Source organism: Falco punctatus (genome assembly GCF_963210335.1).
Source record: "Falco punctatus genome assembly, chromosome: 1".
Lineage (NCBI taxonomy): Eukaryota > Metazoa > Chordata > Aves > Falconiformes > Falconidae > Falco > Falco punctatus.
Window position 1 is genome coordinate 127,330,668 of NC_137580.1, and position 17,039 is coordinate 127,347,706.

General features: G+C 51.5%; 3 protein-coding genes across 3 annotated transcripts; all 3 read right to left on the reverse strand.

Moving 5' to 3' along the window:
• Nucleotides 1-504: 504 nt before the first annotated feature.
• Nucleotides 505-2,637, reverse strand: MCRIP1 (MAPK regulated corepressor interacting protein 1). The gene is made up of 4 exons (XM_080373907.1): nt 2,458-2,637; nt 2,270-2,388; nt 2,084-2,182; nt 505-1,969 (listed from the first exon to the last, which is right to left on the reverse strand). Exons 1-4 carry the CDS (start codon nt 2,463-2,465, stop codon nt 1,905-1,907), a joined length of 291 nt encoding a protein of 96 aa, XP_080230033.1. The 5' UTR covers nt 2,466-2,637; the 3' UTR covers nt 505-1,904.
• Nucleotides 2,638-2,780: 143 nt separating this feature from the next.
• On the reverse strand, nt 2,781-7,389 carry PPP1R27 (protein phosphatase 1 regulatory subunit 27). Its single transcript, XM_080373906.1, has 3 exons — nt 4,616-7,389; nt 3,342-3,492; nt 2,781-3,081 (listed from the first exon to the last, which is right to left on the reverse strand). Exons 1-3 carry the CDS (start codon nt 4,800-4,802, stop codon nt 2,958-2,960), a joined length of 462 nt encoding a protein of 153 aa, XP_080230032.1. The 5' UTR covers nt 4,803-7,389; the 3' UTR covers nt 2,781-2,957.
• A 135-nt stretch (nt 7,390-7,524) lies between these two features.
• On the reverse strand, nt 7,525-16,870 carry P4HB (prolyl 4-hydroxylase subunit beta). The gene is made up of 11 exons (XM_080373863.1): nt 16,663-16,870; nt 16,216-16,422; nt 15,308-15,441; nt 14,951-15,088; nt 11,932-12,036; nt 11,523-11,648; nt 10,877-11,077; nt 10,096-10,216; nt 9,697-9,878; nt 9,169-9,255; nt 7,525-8,587 (listed from the first exon to the last, which is right to left on the reverse strand). Exons 1-11 carry the CDS (start codon nt 16,817-16,819, stop codon nt 8,501-8,503), a joined length of 1,545 nt encoding a protein of 514 aa, XP_080229989.1. The 5' UTR covers nt 16,820-16,870; the 3' UTR covers nt 7,525-8,500.
• Between the last annotated feature and the right edge of the window lie 169 nt (nt 16,871-17,039).

A 17,039-nucleotide genomic window follows, 5' to 3' on the forward strand; every position in this document is an offset into this window, starting at 1 on the left:
AAAAAAAAGAGCAATAAAAGTAAGAGGCAGCTCCTGCTCTCTGTTACTTCTTAGGATTTGGTCAGGCCTGAAAAGGCATGGAAAGCCCTGGACTTTCTTGCCAGGACTGAAATCTAAAATGGAAAACGCAGGGCTTCAACAATAAAATAGGAAAGTTTTTGAAGTCTAAAAAAGGGAAGAACAAGGGCCCTGCACCAGCAAGGCAGCAGGTGCACACAGGCCAGCGCCGATGGAGCAGCAGGCACAGGCAGCCAAGGAACCAAGGGGGCAATTGGGCAGGGAACAGCTCGCTGGGACATGGCAGCTGAGACAGCTCTCTCCCGGGCCACTGTAGTGCCATGCACAGCACACCAGCACCATCAGGAGCAGACGGGCAGCATCCTGCATGCTGCTCCACTGCCGGACACAATCCCTGCAGCAAACAGAGAAGGGGTCAGCTGTGCACCTGGCCAAGGCAGCCACAGAGCAGGGGCTGTGACAGGCAGCATCACACAGACGCAGACCCAAAAGGACACCAGCTTTTATTTACAACACTCCTCAAGTGACAGACAACAGGAAAAACAAAAAAAAGGGAACAGTATAGCTCAACGACTCAACAAAGGAAAGGTAATGGCAGCCACAACTCTCCCTGCACCCCTCCCAAAGCCCACTGCACTGGGCAGAGCTCCCAGCAGCCCACTTCCTGCCAGCTCAGAGCACAGGCAGGCAGAGGGCTACTCCCACCGCTCCCCCATGGTCTTCTGGGGACACAGAGCAGCCCCACAGCCTGCACGGTTGCTCTGCTCAGATGGGTGAGGATGGCACAGTCATTCTCCCTTGCTCAGAGGCCATGATGCAGAAACCACCCAAGCCTTGCCAGAAGTGAGGGTCCCAAAAAAGCCCCCTGCCCCAATATAAGTTCCACGGACTATGGCAGCCCCCCCTACAGTGATGTTTCTGCCAGCTGTGGAGGCCAGATCTCTTCCAAGGGTGTACAACTGGAAAATGGTGTTAGTATAAACCAGCACAGTGCTGCTCAGCCAAGGATGCCAATGAGCTTCTTTCCACACAGTCAGCAACTGCTACCCCCCACTGCTGCTACCTCCCGTGGAGCTGCCCAAGCACTGAGGCTGGGGGGTGGCTGAATGCAGCCCAGCACCCTCCCCACCACCTCACAGGGCTGCAGCCAATGCTGACACCCTGTCTCTCTCCATGTGCAGGGTGAAAGCAGCAGCTCCACTTCCAGCACCACAGGGACCTGGCCCAATCTAAGCACAAAGAAAATCCAGCCTCAGATACAGACTGAAGAGCTCTGACAGCATTAGTGAATCCCAAGCACTAGCAGCCCAGGTACAAATTAAGCTCTCCCACAAGGGAGCAAGGAACAGCCAGAGTGTGACCTGCATGAAGGGTGTTGAACCAGAGCTGCCTGCCTGTCCCAAGGCAAAGGGCAGAACCAACTCTCCTTCCTTCTCCCCTTGGCCCACCCTAGTGCTGCTTGTGGATCCTTGGTGCACAGAAGGGAGTGGAGAACTAGCGCTGCCTCTACTGACAACACAAGCCACCGCTATGCTCTGCCCTGCTGCACACCAGAGCCCAGGGAGCCCACATACTCAGCGCACCAGGGGCAGAGATGGAAAGAGAATGGGAGATCTGTGAGACCAGCGTGAAGTGGGGAAGGACAGCTTGAGGCCAGACGAAGGTATGAGTGGGGGACTGGAATCCTTTGCAACAGGCTCTGGGCATCCTCAGCAAGCCCCTGAGCATCTTTGATTTCAGGTAGCTTCAGAGCCAGCCCCAAAGCTGACTGGCTCTCCCACAGGCTTTTGGGAGTACAGACCAGAGGAGGAAATCAACACAAAAATCTCAAATTAAATCTGCTTGAGGACCTTAGGAGACTGGCCGATCTGCAGGGAGGACCCGCCTTAGGACTTCTTTGCATCCTGTGTGTTCCTCCTCTTCAGATCACCCAGATCGACAGGTTTAAACGCTACAGGGAAGACAGGAGAGACTTTGGCGGCAGAGGCTGCACAGCAGCACCCTCCCGGCCCCACGGGCTCCCCGGGCCGGCGACCCCTGGGGCCGGGTGCCCCCACCCCCTCACCTTTGAGGCTAGGGTTCGGCATCTTCTCCACGTACTCCTCGACGAGGCCACGCTCAGAGCCCATCTGGCTGCGCAGGTCACGCTCCACGCACTGCCAGGCTGCGGGGACACGGTGAGAGCCTGCTCGGCCCAGGTGGCGCCAGCCCCCCGGCTCCCGCCGAGCCCCGCGGCCCCTGCCCCGCTCACCCTCGTAGATGAAGCGCACGTTCTCCTCGTGGGCCGGCGTGAAGATCTCGCTGCCGGCGCCGGGGGAGCGCGGGCCGCCGCTCCGCTTGCCGTTGTAGACCACGCGGGACACGGGGGAGCTGAAAGCGAAGCGCGGGGCTGAGCGAGGCCCGGGGCCACGGCTGGGCCCGGGGCCGGGCAGGGCTCACCTGGCCATGGCGGCGGGGCAGCGGCGGCGGCGGCTCGACTCGGCGCGGCTGCGGGGAGAAAGGAGAGGGCGGCCAGGCCGGGGCTAGGCCGCGGGCCGCCCCCCGCCCGTCACCATGGCAACGCGCGCCCCTCACCTGGGCCCGGCTCCCGCCTCCGCTCGCCCTCGGGCCGCGACGGAAGCGCCGTAGCGCGCAGGCGCGGCCCCGCCCCAGCGCCACAATGGCCCCGCCCCCGCTGTGCGCCTGGCCCCACGTCACAGCCCCGGCCCCAGGCCCAGCCTCAGCTCCCCGGTCCCTGGCCCCGGCGCAAGGACCGACGGAGGCGGTGTCCCAGATCCTTTAATGGACAAGTACAAAGTGGTTCCCGAGACGCTGTGCCGAGCGAGTCCCCGCCCGGCCGCCGGCCCAGGCCCAGCCCAGGCCCGGCGCTCAGGCCCGGTGCAGCCCTGCTGCCCCGGCCCGTTGAGGCCCTTGAGACCCGCTCCTCGTCGTGCCCCGCCTCAGTCCATCGTGGTGGCTTGGAAGAGCTCCAACAGGTCCTTGTACTCGGGGTCGATGAGGTCTGAAGGCTTCTCTCCAGCATCAGTAGTAGCCTCCAGGCTGGCCCCGAGGGAGATGAGATACCTGCAGGAGACAGGGAGCTGAGCCAGCAGGGCCACAGCCTGCCAGGCAGCCCCTCTCAGCTCACAGGGCCCTGCAGACCCCACTGCTGGGATGTTCAGGTCCTGTAAGACCCTGGGAGTACCCCATGCACTGCAGGTACTGGGCACCCTCCTAGGAGGTGACACCCGCAGCCTGCTCCAGCCCTGTCACTGCCAGCTGTGGTTCTCTGTGCTCTGCAGTGCTGAGGTGTTTTGTCGCAGCCCAGGCTAGGTGCTCCTTACCTGGCTATGTCAGCATAGCCGTCACTGCAGGCCATGTGCAGGGGTGTCCAGCCATTCTCATCTTTTTGGTGGATGTCAGCACCGTATTTAACCAGGAGCTTGACACAGTCCAAGTTTCCAGTAAGCACAGCTTCATGGAGGGCTGCCATGCCTAGAAAGAAAGGATTTGCTAACCCTGGAAAAGGATTTGTTAGCCCTGGCCTCGGGTAGGACTCATAATGCTGAGCTTACCAGTACAGCCCAGGAAAGAAAGGTGCCAGCAAACCCTCATTATCAGGAAGATGAGTTTGGGGAATGGAACAAAGACTGAGGAAGCAAGAGGAGCTGCCACAGGTTTCTGTTCCCCTTCTACAGCATAAATACCCTACTTAAGATGGTGGTGGACCCACCTCCCCACCGGGCCAGACAGGACAGGTTAAGGGAGGAGGAGCTGCCCTCTCCTGCAGAGCTGCCAGCCAGCAACCTGCCCAGAGTCCTGGCCAGGACTTGCATCGGGACACAAGAGGAGTGTCTCCAGGGCCCTGCTCTGTCCAAGTTTTGGAATCTCCTTACAGAGCAAGTAATGAAGCAATCAGTATGGATAGGAGGAAGTGCAGGGTCATTTGAGATCCTGTCTCTGTGACCATGTGACACCAGAAGCTGAAGCCAAGCACAAGAAAGGGACAAAAGTGGGCTCTGCACCAGCCAGTATGGGTCAAGGCATTCCATAAACAGTTGCTAGTGAGTTTGGGTGCAAATATAACACAACACCTTCCACACAAACAAACATGCCGCAAGTCCACAGGATCCGGACGTGCAAGAGAGAACAGTGTTTGTGAGAAATGGACAGAGCAGGAACAAAATGCAGAGCCTTGTTTCTCCCCACTCTTCCCCCAAACCAAGGTGGAAGGCAGGAGTCCAGCTGTCCCATTCAGAGCTCCATGGATCAGCCTGTGCTCACTGCTGCTTTTCTAGGTCCCATCACACTTCAGGTACATTGTCATGCCTTGAAATGACCCAGGGGGCAAGCTCCCCCCCTTCCTGCAGCATACGCTGACCACACTGTTGAGGGGAAGATGTTGGCATACTGGCACAGGGCTCTCTTGGACCCTGCTTGGCAATACTGGGGACGCTACTCCTCCCTAGGGAGGAAAACAACTGGATTCCAACGCATCAACCTGCTGAAGGTGGCCCACATCCTAGCTTTGGCTGCACAGCTCACTCATCTCCCTCATGGCCCGTCTGAGCTGTGCCACCACACAGATTCCAGCTATGCAAACACTGGCAGCACTCACCAGAAGGGTAGATGGTATCCAGTGTCACCTTCCTGGCACGTATGAATCTGCCCACCTGCTCCAGGTCCCCCTGCCTGATGTGGTCCTGAAAGACGATGTCATTGGGGAAGTGCACAGTGCGTGAGGCTCTCAGTCTCTGGGCATACCGACTGTACCGGGGCATTGAGACTGTGTAATAGTCCTTCATGCTGATCACAGCCTTCAGATGCTGCAGAGGAAGAGCAGAGGCATGGGGGCTGTAGGAGCAGCTGGAGTTGCTCAGTGCTTGCCCCTGCCACTTGCTGGCCTCAAAGCGTTGCTTTCTCCTCTTCTGCCTGTCAGGTCCCTCCTCGCTACAGAGATGTGATGGCACCCACACCACTGCACTCCCTCTGCGCCTGTGTCTGTGTCCACAGTGGGTGGGAGCCCCTCTCGGTGGCAGGGAAGCAGTGGCCGCCGGGCTCTCCCTACACTCCCATGCCACATGCAGAAGGTGGCACTGGGTGCACGCCGTTCACCCACAGACCCTTGGCCCAGGACTGATCGTTCTCCAGGGGCATTGCATTATATAGGCTCCTGTGGGCTATTTTGAGGACATGCAGCTCATGCTATTTGCCATGATACTTCGTAATTGAGCTGCCCAAGCCTGCAGCCTCCCACTTTTGGGCAGGAGCTGGCGTCTCATCTTACCATCCACCTGTTGATATTCCCGTCCAAGGGGTCAGATCTACTCTTGCTTTTGCATGGATAGCCCTTCAAAGGAGCCCAAGGGCCTGAAAGCAGAACTTCCCAGCAGTGAGCCCTCTCACACACACAGGCACCAGGGAAAAGACACAAGCACAATCACCCAGCAAGAGGAACCAGCCACCACAATGCAGACATGTCAGAGCTGTGGTGCCAAATACGTTCAGCGCTAAGTCACTTTCCTGTAGTTGCATCATTCAACCCGAGAGGAGCAGAATGAGCTGTGGTGTCCAGCACAACTGTGAGACAGCATACAGCTAAGCATGGAGAACACCACCAGCATGTCAGATATCATCTGTGCCTTTGCGAGGACAGAGGTGCTGCTGGTGCTCCTGATATCGGTGCAGAACCAGGAGCCTACAATGCCTGTCAACCTACTTCAAACGTGGAACCAGCTGCTATGTAAGGGCAGGCTTCTGCAGAACAGCCTCAGAATAGCTGCAGAATAGCACCACCACCAGACAATTCCTGCATTTGTTACTCTCCAGCTGTAGCCATCATAAGGCCTCAAATGGATCATCTACCACAGAGAAATCTTTCAGATCCATCAAGGATTCAAGCAACAACTGCTCCTCCATGATTTTTCCCATTAAAATTTAGTCATTTCAGATATGTGATCATATCATGCTCTGTTTTGTGCTGGCAAGGATTGTCCAGGCAAGTGTCAGGAAAAATCCCTGTCCTGCATTAGGATTCACAGAGATTTAATTCTGCCCCTACTATAGCAGACCCTTGTCCTGAACCCCTTCCAGTTCACTCAGTCAGCCACACACCTGAGAACCACCTGCACTTGTTTATCTTCTGGCAAACGTATTGATCTTTTTGCTGAACATCTCTGCTCAGGGTTACATCAGACAGAATACCACATGACAGGAGGCTGAGCTATCTGCTGCAAAGACAGAATGCTTTTAGCCTGCTTTCTTGGAACAGCAATTAACTGTGTACACAAGATGACTGATAGAGTCCTGCTCTGCCAGGAGGAGCCTTGGTGTATGAGAGAAGTCCCCCTCCTCTGAGCTGAGCAAGGCAGGTCTTGGACCATACACAGAGAACCACTGCAGAGCTCAGCCTTGTTTACACTTCAGCTGGCTCCACAAAATGAATCTCTGAGTCCTAGCCACCACCTTCCAGGGGAACCCCTTACCAGCAATGCTCTCTTCCTCCCCATCCCAAAATGCAAGGTAGCTCCCACTAATGAGACCTGACACCAGCCACTAGCGCTGCCTGCTCTGTTTGGGCACAGCAATGCCAGCACACTAAGGACAAGTCCCCTGACTGCCTTCAGACACATGAGGTCACAGCCTCGGAGGGAGGCATCTTCAAAGACCCTTCTCCACATAACTGCAGGTAACAGACACAAGCACAACACAACTGCGCTACTGCCTGTGATTAGCAGGCACTGTTTCCCAATCCCATGGTCAGCAATTGCCTGTTCAGCCCCAGCACTGCTGCTCAGGTTTGTGTGCACTGGGCCAGGGCTCTGCTCTCAAAGCAACCACAGGAGGAGGCTGGAGCTGCAGACACGTCATGCAGCACTCCTGTGCTACCACCCCAGTGCACCCATGTCCAGTGACAGACACCTATAGCCTCCAGCGTTGCCCTCTAGCTTCACCAGACCACCCCATGTGACATTTATAGCATATTTTCTTACAGAAATATTTTCAGCAGTAAGTGACTGGCTTGGAAATAGCAGTGTAGCTCACTGGATCATGTGAGCCTGACTAGCAGAGCTACAGGCTACCCCAGGTTTCCCTGTAGGCAAATTCCTTGGTTAACTGCTCAAGAGCAATGAGGTCCTCTTGCCCGAAGCCAGCTGGCAAGGGGAGCTACTTATTCCCAGAGCTCAAGCATCTGTCCCCTCACTGCTAATAGAGCTGCTGTTTGTCTGCCTGCACAAGCCAATTTAATCTGGTCAGGACATGGTCATCTTCACATTTTTCCTTTACAGGTTATGCAACACAAAATTTACTCAGGTTAAGGTACCAGAAGCCACCTGCTAAACTCAAAGCATTCAGAAAATATGTTTTCTCTCAAAAAAAGTGGTATTTAATAAAAGTTTGGTGTGTGTTTGTCAGCTTTCTCATTCTGGCAGACTGCCTTGAGAATCACCTTAGAACTCTGGCCTTCTTTTAGGTCAAGTTCAAATATATTCATTCTACACTCTGATAAAAGTTAAACAAACATAATAGTATTAAAATCTCAATTTTATTTGGCCAACAAATTCAGTTCCAATATTATTGTAGCAGAATGCTAAGAACCAGCCTGATGCAGCTCAGGCCTTTGAGGCACTCCCCTGTTCAAGTTCCTCGCCAAAACCCAGTAATTGCAAATGTCCTGTTTGATCTGTTCTATCAGGCCCTCCCACACCACCTGCCTGGCCAACCCACTCAAAATAATGTATGGAAAGTGACTGCAAAACAGTCTTGCATTTGATCAAAGGGATGGCAACACAGCTAGGTCTTGGTTTAAACTGGTGAGCCAGTGATCACCTGCACCCTCAGAGCCTGCCACAGCCAGTGCACACAGTACTCCACCCTTCCAGGTGTTTGAAATAGTCATTTCCAAGTGTCTTAAAGCAGAGGGGAAAGGAAACATCTGGCCAGCATGAAAGAAGCACCTTCATATACAGCCTCCACCAGGGTGATGCCTAGGCTTACTGCCTCTTCCCCTGCATATACTGAAGGCTGATTCCAGGGAAGAACAGCAGAGTCCATTAAGGACCCTGCCAGGTGCAGAAATCAACTATGGGCTTTAGTTTTCAAAGAAAAAAAGGGGTGGGGAGCTTTCTTGGAAGACCTTAGTGGCAAGGCTCCAGAATGTTGGGCTGTTGAACTCATGCTACCGCTTCACAATCTGCTTCTACCCAGAACAGAATACTTCAAACAAAAGCTGTGTACAAAAAAAGTACATCACAATAAAAAAAAAGCCCAGCTGGCTGGGCTGGCTACCTAGTGACAGATCCCTTCTCAAAAGGGAAAAGAAAGAAAAGATCAAGTCAAAGTGTACAGCCACATGAGGGTAAAGTGTTACTTTAAAAGCCAATCCCTGGATTTCTAGTCATTCACCTTCTGCTTTAAATCTTAATGGGTTTCTGACTCACTGGGCTGCATAACAGCAGCCAATTTAGTGTCTGATTTTTTTGGGTGATGTACAGCCTTCTCTTTACAACTCATCCTTCTGGATTTTCTGATCATCGTCATCACCTTCCTCTAGGTCGGTTTCTTCATCTGTCTCCAGGTCCTCCAGATCCTGTATAGGTTAGAGACAGCTACTGGTTTCTGGCACATTAGGCAGGTCCAAAACCAAGCACAGAGCAGTACCACTAATCTGTTTGCTATTCTCTGCTGCCACATTAACAAAACATCCAGAGACTTCTACCAAGAGCTCTTAAGGACATTAAGGATTAGGAACCCCTGGAAGCTGGTACCTGCACCTGCAACACCCTCCACCCCCAGCAGGTGAGGAGCTTCCAACTAGATACAGTGCATATGTAGTGTTCCTCACACTGCTTAAGCCCCAGGTGCTGGCCTGTGCAAATTCAGAGGTTGTAACATTAACAGTTTCCATGCATTTGCATTTAAGCCTCCCAAGAACATTGATTTCACACCTAGCTGAAGTGTTCTCACTAAGAGGAGTTCATTACAGGCCAATAGCCAGCCAGGTGCAACTGAATGGGTCACACTTTGTGGTGTGGGCACTTTTGTTTACCAACAATATCCTTCCCTGCCACATAACCCAGGATCTTACTTAGGACTGAGGGTTCAAGCACAGCATCAGATCTGACACACACCAATTCCGAAGGCCCAGAGTACTGCATTCATATTACTCACATCATCTGCTGCTGCCCCATCCTGACCACCACTCTCCAAGAATTTCTTGAAGCCTTCTAGTGTCCTCTCCCCATTATAATCAATTACCTACACAGGAAAAAAGTATGAAGATAATTGTTATGGGCACCTACAGAACCACAACCCTGGAGAGGAGAATTCTTTCTAAGCAAGAGTTAACATGCCAAGCAAAACAGAATTTGAAAATTCACCTTCACCCATATGAGACGAAGGAAAACAGCTCATCCACTAGACTTCAGAGATCACTGCGAGGGAAGAATAGCCTGTAGATGAGCACACTGTCCTCTGCTATGCTCCCTCTTTTCCCCATTCCCACCCCCACCAAACTCTTTCCTACAGCCCAGCCCCCAAAAAGGGTCTCAGATGTCCTGTAGATTCTATGTGTTCCATCCCTATCAAGTGGAGAGCCCTCCCAAAGACCTTGTCTGAAACAGAACTCCAGCAGGCAGCTTAAGCATTTCCAGTGCTCCCTTGTTATGCAGTTTGTATAAAGGCCAGCTGCCTTCTTACATTTCTGCCAGAGCCTGCAGGGAAGAACTTGAGTGTGGGGAAGCTGTGGATTTTCACTGCCTCTACTTCATTGGCTGTAGAATCCATCTTGGCAATGACAATGTTCTCATGGTCCCTGTAGGTCTCTCCCAGCTTGTCCCAGATAGGAGCCAGCTGCTTACAGTGACCACACCAGGGGGCATCTGTTAATTACAAAAAACACAGCTAGCACCAACAACCTAACAAGTTGCTATCACTCCCCCTCAGCCCCCACACCAGACAGTTCACACATCTTTTCAACTGAGGCACTACCTTTGCAGTTAGGTTCTGTAAGATGCTTCCTCCCTAATTTTGGTCATGCAGTATTTTGGCACTCCTTTCACACCAGTTACTTAGAATAAGCTGTTGAAAGATACTTACAGAACTCTACAAAGACATTCTTATTCTCATCAAAAGCAACTTCTTCAAAGTTCTTCCCAACTAGAACTTTGACAGGCTGCTTGTCCCAGTCTTCAGGGAGATCTTGACTCATCAGGTGGGGCTGGAGTAACAAGTAAAAATCAGAGAGATTGCTACACAGCTGCTTGGAACATGCATGCAATCACATATCCTGGAAAATCAAAGTTTAACTACCCCCCTCAGTGCCTCAGTCATAGGTTATGAGCAATCAGATGAATCAGTCACTTCCTCTTCTGCTTAAAGTTTCCTTCCAACCCTGACCAAGTAGAAATAACAGGTGCTGTTGCACAGAGAGAACTGCAGTGGAGCTCTGTAGGAAGGAAACTATCACTGACAGTATCCTTCCCACGGGACTGAGTTTAGCTAAATGGTCACTACTGGAGTAAGTTGCACACAGCTACCTCCAGCAGATTAGGGGTGAAAGCTCTTTAAACTGTGCCCCACATTCACACTTTTCACAGATTGTTGGCAGGAAGAGCAACTGGATAAACAGCGCAGTTACCATAAGCAGCAGGAAGAGCAGGCTCTGACTACTCAGGTGCCAGTACATAGCTGTATTTCCCACAGGCTTCGTGCCCCAGTAGTTTTGCCTTTTATTTCTCAGCACAAAGCCAGCTAGATATTCTGTAAATTAGTTTAGAGGTTTTTCTCCAGTTAATTCACACAGCTCCCCACAGGGAGGATTTCTTTTTTTAAGACTTACTTAGCTAGGTTTACCACCAGCAGCATTTATCTTCATTACCTTGATCTTGCCCTCCAGAAACTTATTACAGAACTCTTTGATCTTGTCTGCTGTGAGGTCATCTGATTCAGGTTTGTATTTTGTCATTTCTTCCTCCAGTGTGATCAGACGTACAGCTGGACATTCTTCTTTCTTGAGGCCAAAAAACTCCAAAATCCTCTGGTTGTCACTGTGGTCACTGTCTATGAAGATGAACAGGATCTTTGGAAGAAAAAGTCAAAGGCAGTATGGTGAAGAAGAGTACCTCTTGGCTATCAATACTTTACACACAGACTTGCACAAGTAGCAGCTGAACTAGCCCCTGTTCCTCTCTCCAAGCCCACCATGAGGGCACCCTGTCAGAGCACACATGCTGGAGCCGCAGCAGTTCAAGCAGCATGCACACAGACCTGGCACTGATGTTAAGGCAGAATCAGATTTATATCCGCACAAAGGAAAGTCAGGAGTTAACTGCCATTCCTTCAACAGCTGTGCAAGCCAGTGTGTAAGCCAGTAAGTGATTCAGTCGCCTATTACCAAGAGACACAGGTAGAGAGAGAGCTAGCTTCAAGTCCTCCTCCTGAGCTGTTAAGTGGATGTAGATATAGTGCTACACTTCTCTGCAGGAGGTGGTCACTCAATTCATCATCCCAGAAATCCTTCTCACCTTTCCTTTGAAGTTTCCAGCTGCACTCTTGAAGTTGTCCAGTTTCTCTTGATAGTCAGACACACTTTTTGGTAGGAACAGCAGAATATGAGTCTTGATCTCTCCTCCGAAGATTTTAGGAGCAGTCTGAGGAGCAGAAAATAAAACTATTTTTGGAAAAGAGGTAAATTGGTGCCAAGACCAGCTTGGCTCTGCTATTCTGACTAGACCACAGGAGCCTCCAATACTACAGGACTGCTTTGAACAGCAAGCTTATGCCTCTTTTTCCTTGTGTTCTTCACACTTCTCCATACCCCTAAACTAGGGTCAGCTCCAAGATAGAACGTGACCATACTATCTACACTTTAAGCTTTCTTATATCCATACAGCAGCTGCAGGAAGAGGCCTTATCAAGTACCTAAAGACCTACCTGTTCAGTGAACTCTATGACCAGAGGCAAGGCATTAGACTTTATGAAGTTCAGTAAATTATCTTTTGTGAGCTCCCCTTCAAAGTTGTTACGGCCTTCATCAAACTGCAAAAACAGATATTCTTGCATTAGAACACTCCCATACAAATATCTCCCAAGAAATAAGATGCATTTGCACCAGCATCACTCCCCCAGTGGATCTCAGTTGCACTTGTTCAGAGCAGACTTCCACCTCTCAACAAGGTCACAAGTTCACATAAAATCTGGATCAAGGCGTTTGTCTTCCTGGCAAGCAAAGCCTTAAATCACCCCCTAGCAGCACAAGGTGAGCGGCAACAGGAGAATCAGCTTAGATCCTGCAATTGTTCTGCACAATCATGAAGCCATTTGTGAAACAGGTCACCAAGGACTTTTAAGAGCTGCCTTACAGCTCTGTAGGAGGCATAAGGCAGACCAGCAAGAAGCTACCAGAGCACCTGCAGCTTTCTGCTCTGCAGGAATTAGCCGTGTTGAGGCAGATGCACACACTTTAACCAGCACTATGAAAGAAGCCTGACAAAGCCCACTATATCCACTGCAAGTAAACAGTAATTTACTCAGCACTGCAGGGTTGTTTCAGTCTCTATTGTTAGAGACAGCAGCACATGTTTAATGCACACATCACACTAGATGTGCCAGATCCCTTTTTATATTAGGGCATCACCTGTATCCCTGACCAGGATTCTTGGAACCCTCTCTGGCAGCCTCAAAAAGGAACAGCTGTAGAGGACCATCAAGGTTAAAGACAGGATGTGCAGGATAACAGCAGTCCCATGGCATGGCAACACTCAAGTTACTGGCAGAAGCAAGTGTGGACTCAGATAACCTTCTGTTACAGGAAGCATACCAGTCTCAGCAGAAAAGCTGAGCAAAACACTTAATACTGGAAATTAAAAGTGTATTGAACATTGCCTTAGCACCTTCAGAACAGTTTTGAGGGTCTTTGCAAGCCTGAAGAACTCACATAAAGAGCAAGATGAGAACTCCTAGCTAACAAACCCTGTCCATTTAGACCCAACTAACTGCAGGAAGCTGAGCCAAACTCCAAACACATAATTGTTGGTAAAATTATCTGGTACTCATGCCCTGGTATTCAGTTACCATTGGTCCTCATTTCCACCTGGGTTTGGAGTGGACATATCTGAAAGTCCACAGCACTACAATGACATTGCATCAAAACAGAGACAACCTTCACAAGCTGAAAGGCATCTCACCTTCCTTATTCCACGTAGAGCAGACCTCTTCTGCAGCACCCCAGCAGCTCATGAGCTGCCTTTCAGACCAAGGTTCCTCTCACTCCTAACACACCTGACAGAAGCTGCCAGGCACAGAATTGCTTTTCATTCCAGATGTACCCAAGTTGATTACAATTATGGAAAATATCTTGAAAACTCCTTTACTGCTAAAGACTGGTCCTGCTATGGCCCTGGTTCTTCCAAAGCGGAGGAAATGTTAACAGAGCTCACAGGACTTAAGGGTTAAAGATAGTTTATCAGATCAAATCAACACAAGTCCGTTCTACAGACAGCTAATCATGAGAAAGTGTAGAAGTAACCCAGGGTAATGACTTGTCAGTGCTGGAAGCCCTAGCTGAAACCTAGCCATTTCAAAGCACCCTCATACACGGACCTGCTCGCAGCCCAATGGTACTCCCCACAGCCCCAAAGAGATGGTCAGTTTTAGAGGAGCATTTCTATTTGGACTTCACTGTTTGCCAAACAACACGAACAAAAGCTGTGAAACCCCCCTGCAAACAGCAATTTCAGCCTAGTAGTAGCCATGAATAGAGTATGCAGAAAGACTACATAAAGCTACACAGGTGGCAAGAACAAGATACAGGTAGTAAGACAGCCAAGAACAAAATACTGCTCACTTTACCCACCCCAACTTTTCTAGTTGCAAAACCCCAGCATTTTGAACTCAGCCAGATAATTTACTTGCACCTTCAGCCATACTGATCTGAGGGACCTCCGACTTAAATTTTAAGTCTACAAGCTTCTAGCATCATAAAAATAACTACAATTTCAGAGCTGTACTGGGATAAAATATGCTATTTTAGCTGAACAATGGAAGACTGAAGTAAGAATTCATTCAACTTTTCAGCCTGTCTTGGGTCACATTGGTCAGACCAATGACGGATTATAGATTTATTAAGTATGAACCCAAAGCAGATTTCTGTCCTGCCTCACTGCAGCAGTGTGCAGCACCACCAAGTCTAAGGAACCTCCACTTGCCTTCTCAAACCTAGAATTTCATCCCTTGAATGAAATGACTTCGATTTTAATAGTAAAAGACACCAGTAAGTTTATTTCTGATTTTGTAGATGGCCAGCACTCCCCTGCACACAATCCAACTGCCTCAGCCGAGTCAGCTGGAACAGCAAATCCTCTTAGTAACTTTGCTGGAATCACTGCACCACAGAACCCACAGCACTAAGACTGAAGAACTCTTGGATGCAGCCAGCAGCTGACTGCAGCAGAGGTCAACTCAACACTGGGTATGTTTAAAAGCAACTTTGCTAAGACAATCAAACACAGAGCATCATGGCAAGCCATCAAGAACTTGGCTACTGTTCTGTTTAAGACCTTTAAAGTTTGGGGAGGGGCACAGGAAGCCTCACAAGCTACAGCCATGAATATTTTAAAGATTGTGCTGAGCATTACTGCACTGCAGCTAGATATCAGAAATGGGGAAGTGAGGCAACAGTTTGCACCCGGTGTCTTTGGGAGGGCAGCACTGGGCCAGGAGACTGATGAGCCTGCCCTCTGCCGACTGTGGGCCTGGGGCTCCAACACTTCAAAGGGCCTGGAGGCTCCCTCCCCTTTTCCCACCAGGCTCTGAGGCTTGGAAACAATCAGACTGACAGCACAGGATCTCTTGCTGCTTCATCCAGGGCTGCCCTCATTTCACTCTGAGTAATTGAGAGAAAAGGTAAGAAGAGGCAGAAGACTCAAGCATGGTGCTCATGCTTTGCACCAACCTTCTTGAAGAGAACCACGCCATCCTTGCTAAGTTGGTACTTGGTGAAGACATCGGCACTGGAGGAAATCCCAAAAGGAATGTCATCCACAGCTTCTGCTGCCAATAAGAACTCTTTTGCAGCCTCTGACATCAAATCCTGAAGAATTAAGAAAGGTGTCTCATGTGGGACACGTCACACTGAAACAAACATCCCAGGGCTTACCAGCCAAAGAACTGGAAGATCAAGTAAGGCAGGACAGCAAGTGTTTCATAACTCATGGAAAGCCTTCCCCAGCTGTCAGGTCCCCATGGGGCAGAAAGCAGGGAAGGCCCTAGACATGTACAAGAGCGTCTCAAACAGAAACATGAACCCTACCTTAAAGAAACCAATCACAACCACTTCACTGGAATCCACTAACGTCTCCGCTGCAGCAGCATCTGTCAGGGTAGTTGCAGCTGGGCCTGTGCGTTTCTTCAGCCAGCTGACAATATCATCTGCTTCCCTGCCAGCTACACCAGAAAGATAAGAACACTGATTCACTTTCACCCTAATTAAGTTTAAGAACACAAAACCCCCAAGCTTTGGGATAGACTGTTCAGCAGCTGGTTGAGAGGTCAGAAATACAGATATCACTTATGCAACTCTCTTACTTTCACTCCTAGTGTAATTAAGCTAATCCCCAATTGTTAAGTCAAGGTACAAGGGGCTCCCAGGAATCCACTCTTCTCTTGCTCCTAGCCCAGGCACATTCTTAAACTTTGACCAGCAATACAGCACTTCTCAAAGATGCTAATATTTCCCCTGCAAATATATCACCTTTTCCTTTCAAAATCAGTTTTCTGGATGTTATTCTCAGCATCCAGCACAACATGGCTTGGTTTAACTGAGTTCTGCTTGTCTTTGTCTTCCTCGCACCTCTATCTCACATCTTGAGTTTTCCCTTTTACCCAACTGCCGAAGCATTTTTTCCATTCTGGGTGCTACACAGCTCAAGTGAAGTCAAGCTAAGCAACAAACGATGCTTGGATTACTTTGCTTTTCTACACAAAACCAATTCCATCTGCTTTATCTCATTATTAGGAATTTCCCCAGCTTTAGGTGAGAAAGCCTGTTAAAGGCAGAATTGATCCTCACCACCCCAAGCCTGCCTGCTGTAGTGCCACTCCCTGGGTCGCTGTCACAGTGGACCTTGTCCAGCCACAGCAGCACAGGGCCAGGTGCAAGGGCCTGCCGCCACGTCGCTGCCCTCTGCACCCAGGCGCAGGGCCAGCCACCCCGCTCACCTGTGTACTCCTTGGGAGCAGCCTTGTCGCCGTTCCTGAAGAACTTGATGGTGGGGTAGCCACGCACGCCGAACTGCTGCGCCAGCTCTGACTCCTCTGTGGCATCCACTTTGGCCAGCCGGATCTCCGAGCCCTCTGCCTTCAGCTTCGCCGCCGCCTTCGCGTATTCGGGGGCCAGCGCTTTGCAGTGCCCGCACCACGGGGCATCTGCGGGACGGGGCATCAGCACCGGCCGGAGTCCCCTCGCTCCCAGGCCCGACGCCCCGCGCCGACCGCCCCCTCCCGGCCCAGCGCCCCGGCGGCCTTCCCGCCCAGTCCAGCCCAACCCGTGCTCGCACGGCCGCCCCCCCCCACCCCGGGGAAGGCTGGTCCCTCAGCACCTCCTGCCGCCCGCCCCGGCCCCTCGGTCCTCCTGGGGCCGCCGCCCGCCCGCCCCGCGGCGCTCACAGAACTCGACGAGCAGGTAGCGGTGGGCTGCCAGCGCCTGCTCGAAGGAAGCGGCGCGCAGCACCAGGACGCCGTCCTCCTCCTCGGGGGCGGTGGCGCAGGCGGGCGGCGGCAGGAGCAGGCAGAGCAGCGCCAGGACGGCGCGGATTCCCGCCATGGCTGATGGCGGCGGGACGGAACAGGACGAGGCGGGCGTGCCGTCGCGGCACCACCTCCGCTTATAAACCCGCCTCCCCCGGCCGCCGCCGCGTCCCATTGGCCCAGCCGAGCCGCGCCGCCGCCGCCCACCATTGGCTCAGCCCGCTGCCCCGGCCGTCGAGCGGCTCCTATTCGCCAGAGATCGGGGTACACCCGCCCCCCGCCGCCGCGGGTTGGCC

What these genes read in the sequence shown, in the direction of transcription:
- MCRIP1 (XM_080373907.1), bottom strand. An exon ending in CGTGCGCTTCATCTACGAGG is followed by an intron (nt 2,183 to 2,269) that starts GTGAGCGGGGCA and finishes GTGTCCCCGCAG; the next exon opens with CCTGGCAGTGCGTGGAGCGT. An exon ending in GCCGAACCCTAGCCTCAAAG is followed by an intron (nt 1,970 to 2,083) that starts GTGAGGGGGTGG and finishes TCTTCCCTGTAG; the next exon opens with CGTTTAAACCTGTCGATCTG.
- PPP1R27 (XM_080373906.1), bottom strand. Translation starts at nt 4,802, where the DNA reads ATGAAGGACTATTACACAGTCTCAATGCCCCGGTACAGTCGGTATGCC. An exon ending in GGATACCATCTACCCTTCTG is followed by an intron (nt 3,493 to 4,615) that starts GTGAGTGCTGCC and finishes CTTTCTTTCTAG; the next exon opens with GCATGGCAGCCCTCCATGAA. An exon ending in GGCTATGCTGACATAGCCAG is followed by an intron (nt 3,082 to 3,341) that starts GTAAGGAGCACC and finishes TGTCTCCTGCAG; the next exon opens with GTATCTCATCTCCCTCGGGG.
- P4HB (XM_080373863.1), bottom strand. Translation starts at nt 16,819, where the DNA reads ATGGCGGGAATCCGCGCCGTCCTGGCGCTGCTCTGCCTGCTCCTGCCG. An exon ending in CTACCTGCTCGTCGAGTTCT is followed by an intron (nt 16,423 to 16,662) that starts GTGAGCGCCGCG and finishes CCCGTCCCGCAG; the next exon opens with ATGCCCCGTGGTGCGGGCAC. An exon ending in TTGTGATTGGTTTCTTTAAG is followed by an intron (nt 15,089 to 15,307) that starts GTAGGGTTCATG and finishes TTAATTCTTCAG; the next exon opens with GATTTGATGTCAGAGGCTGC.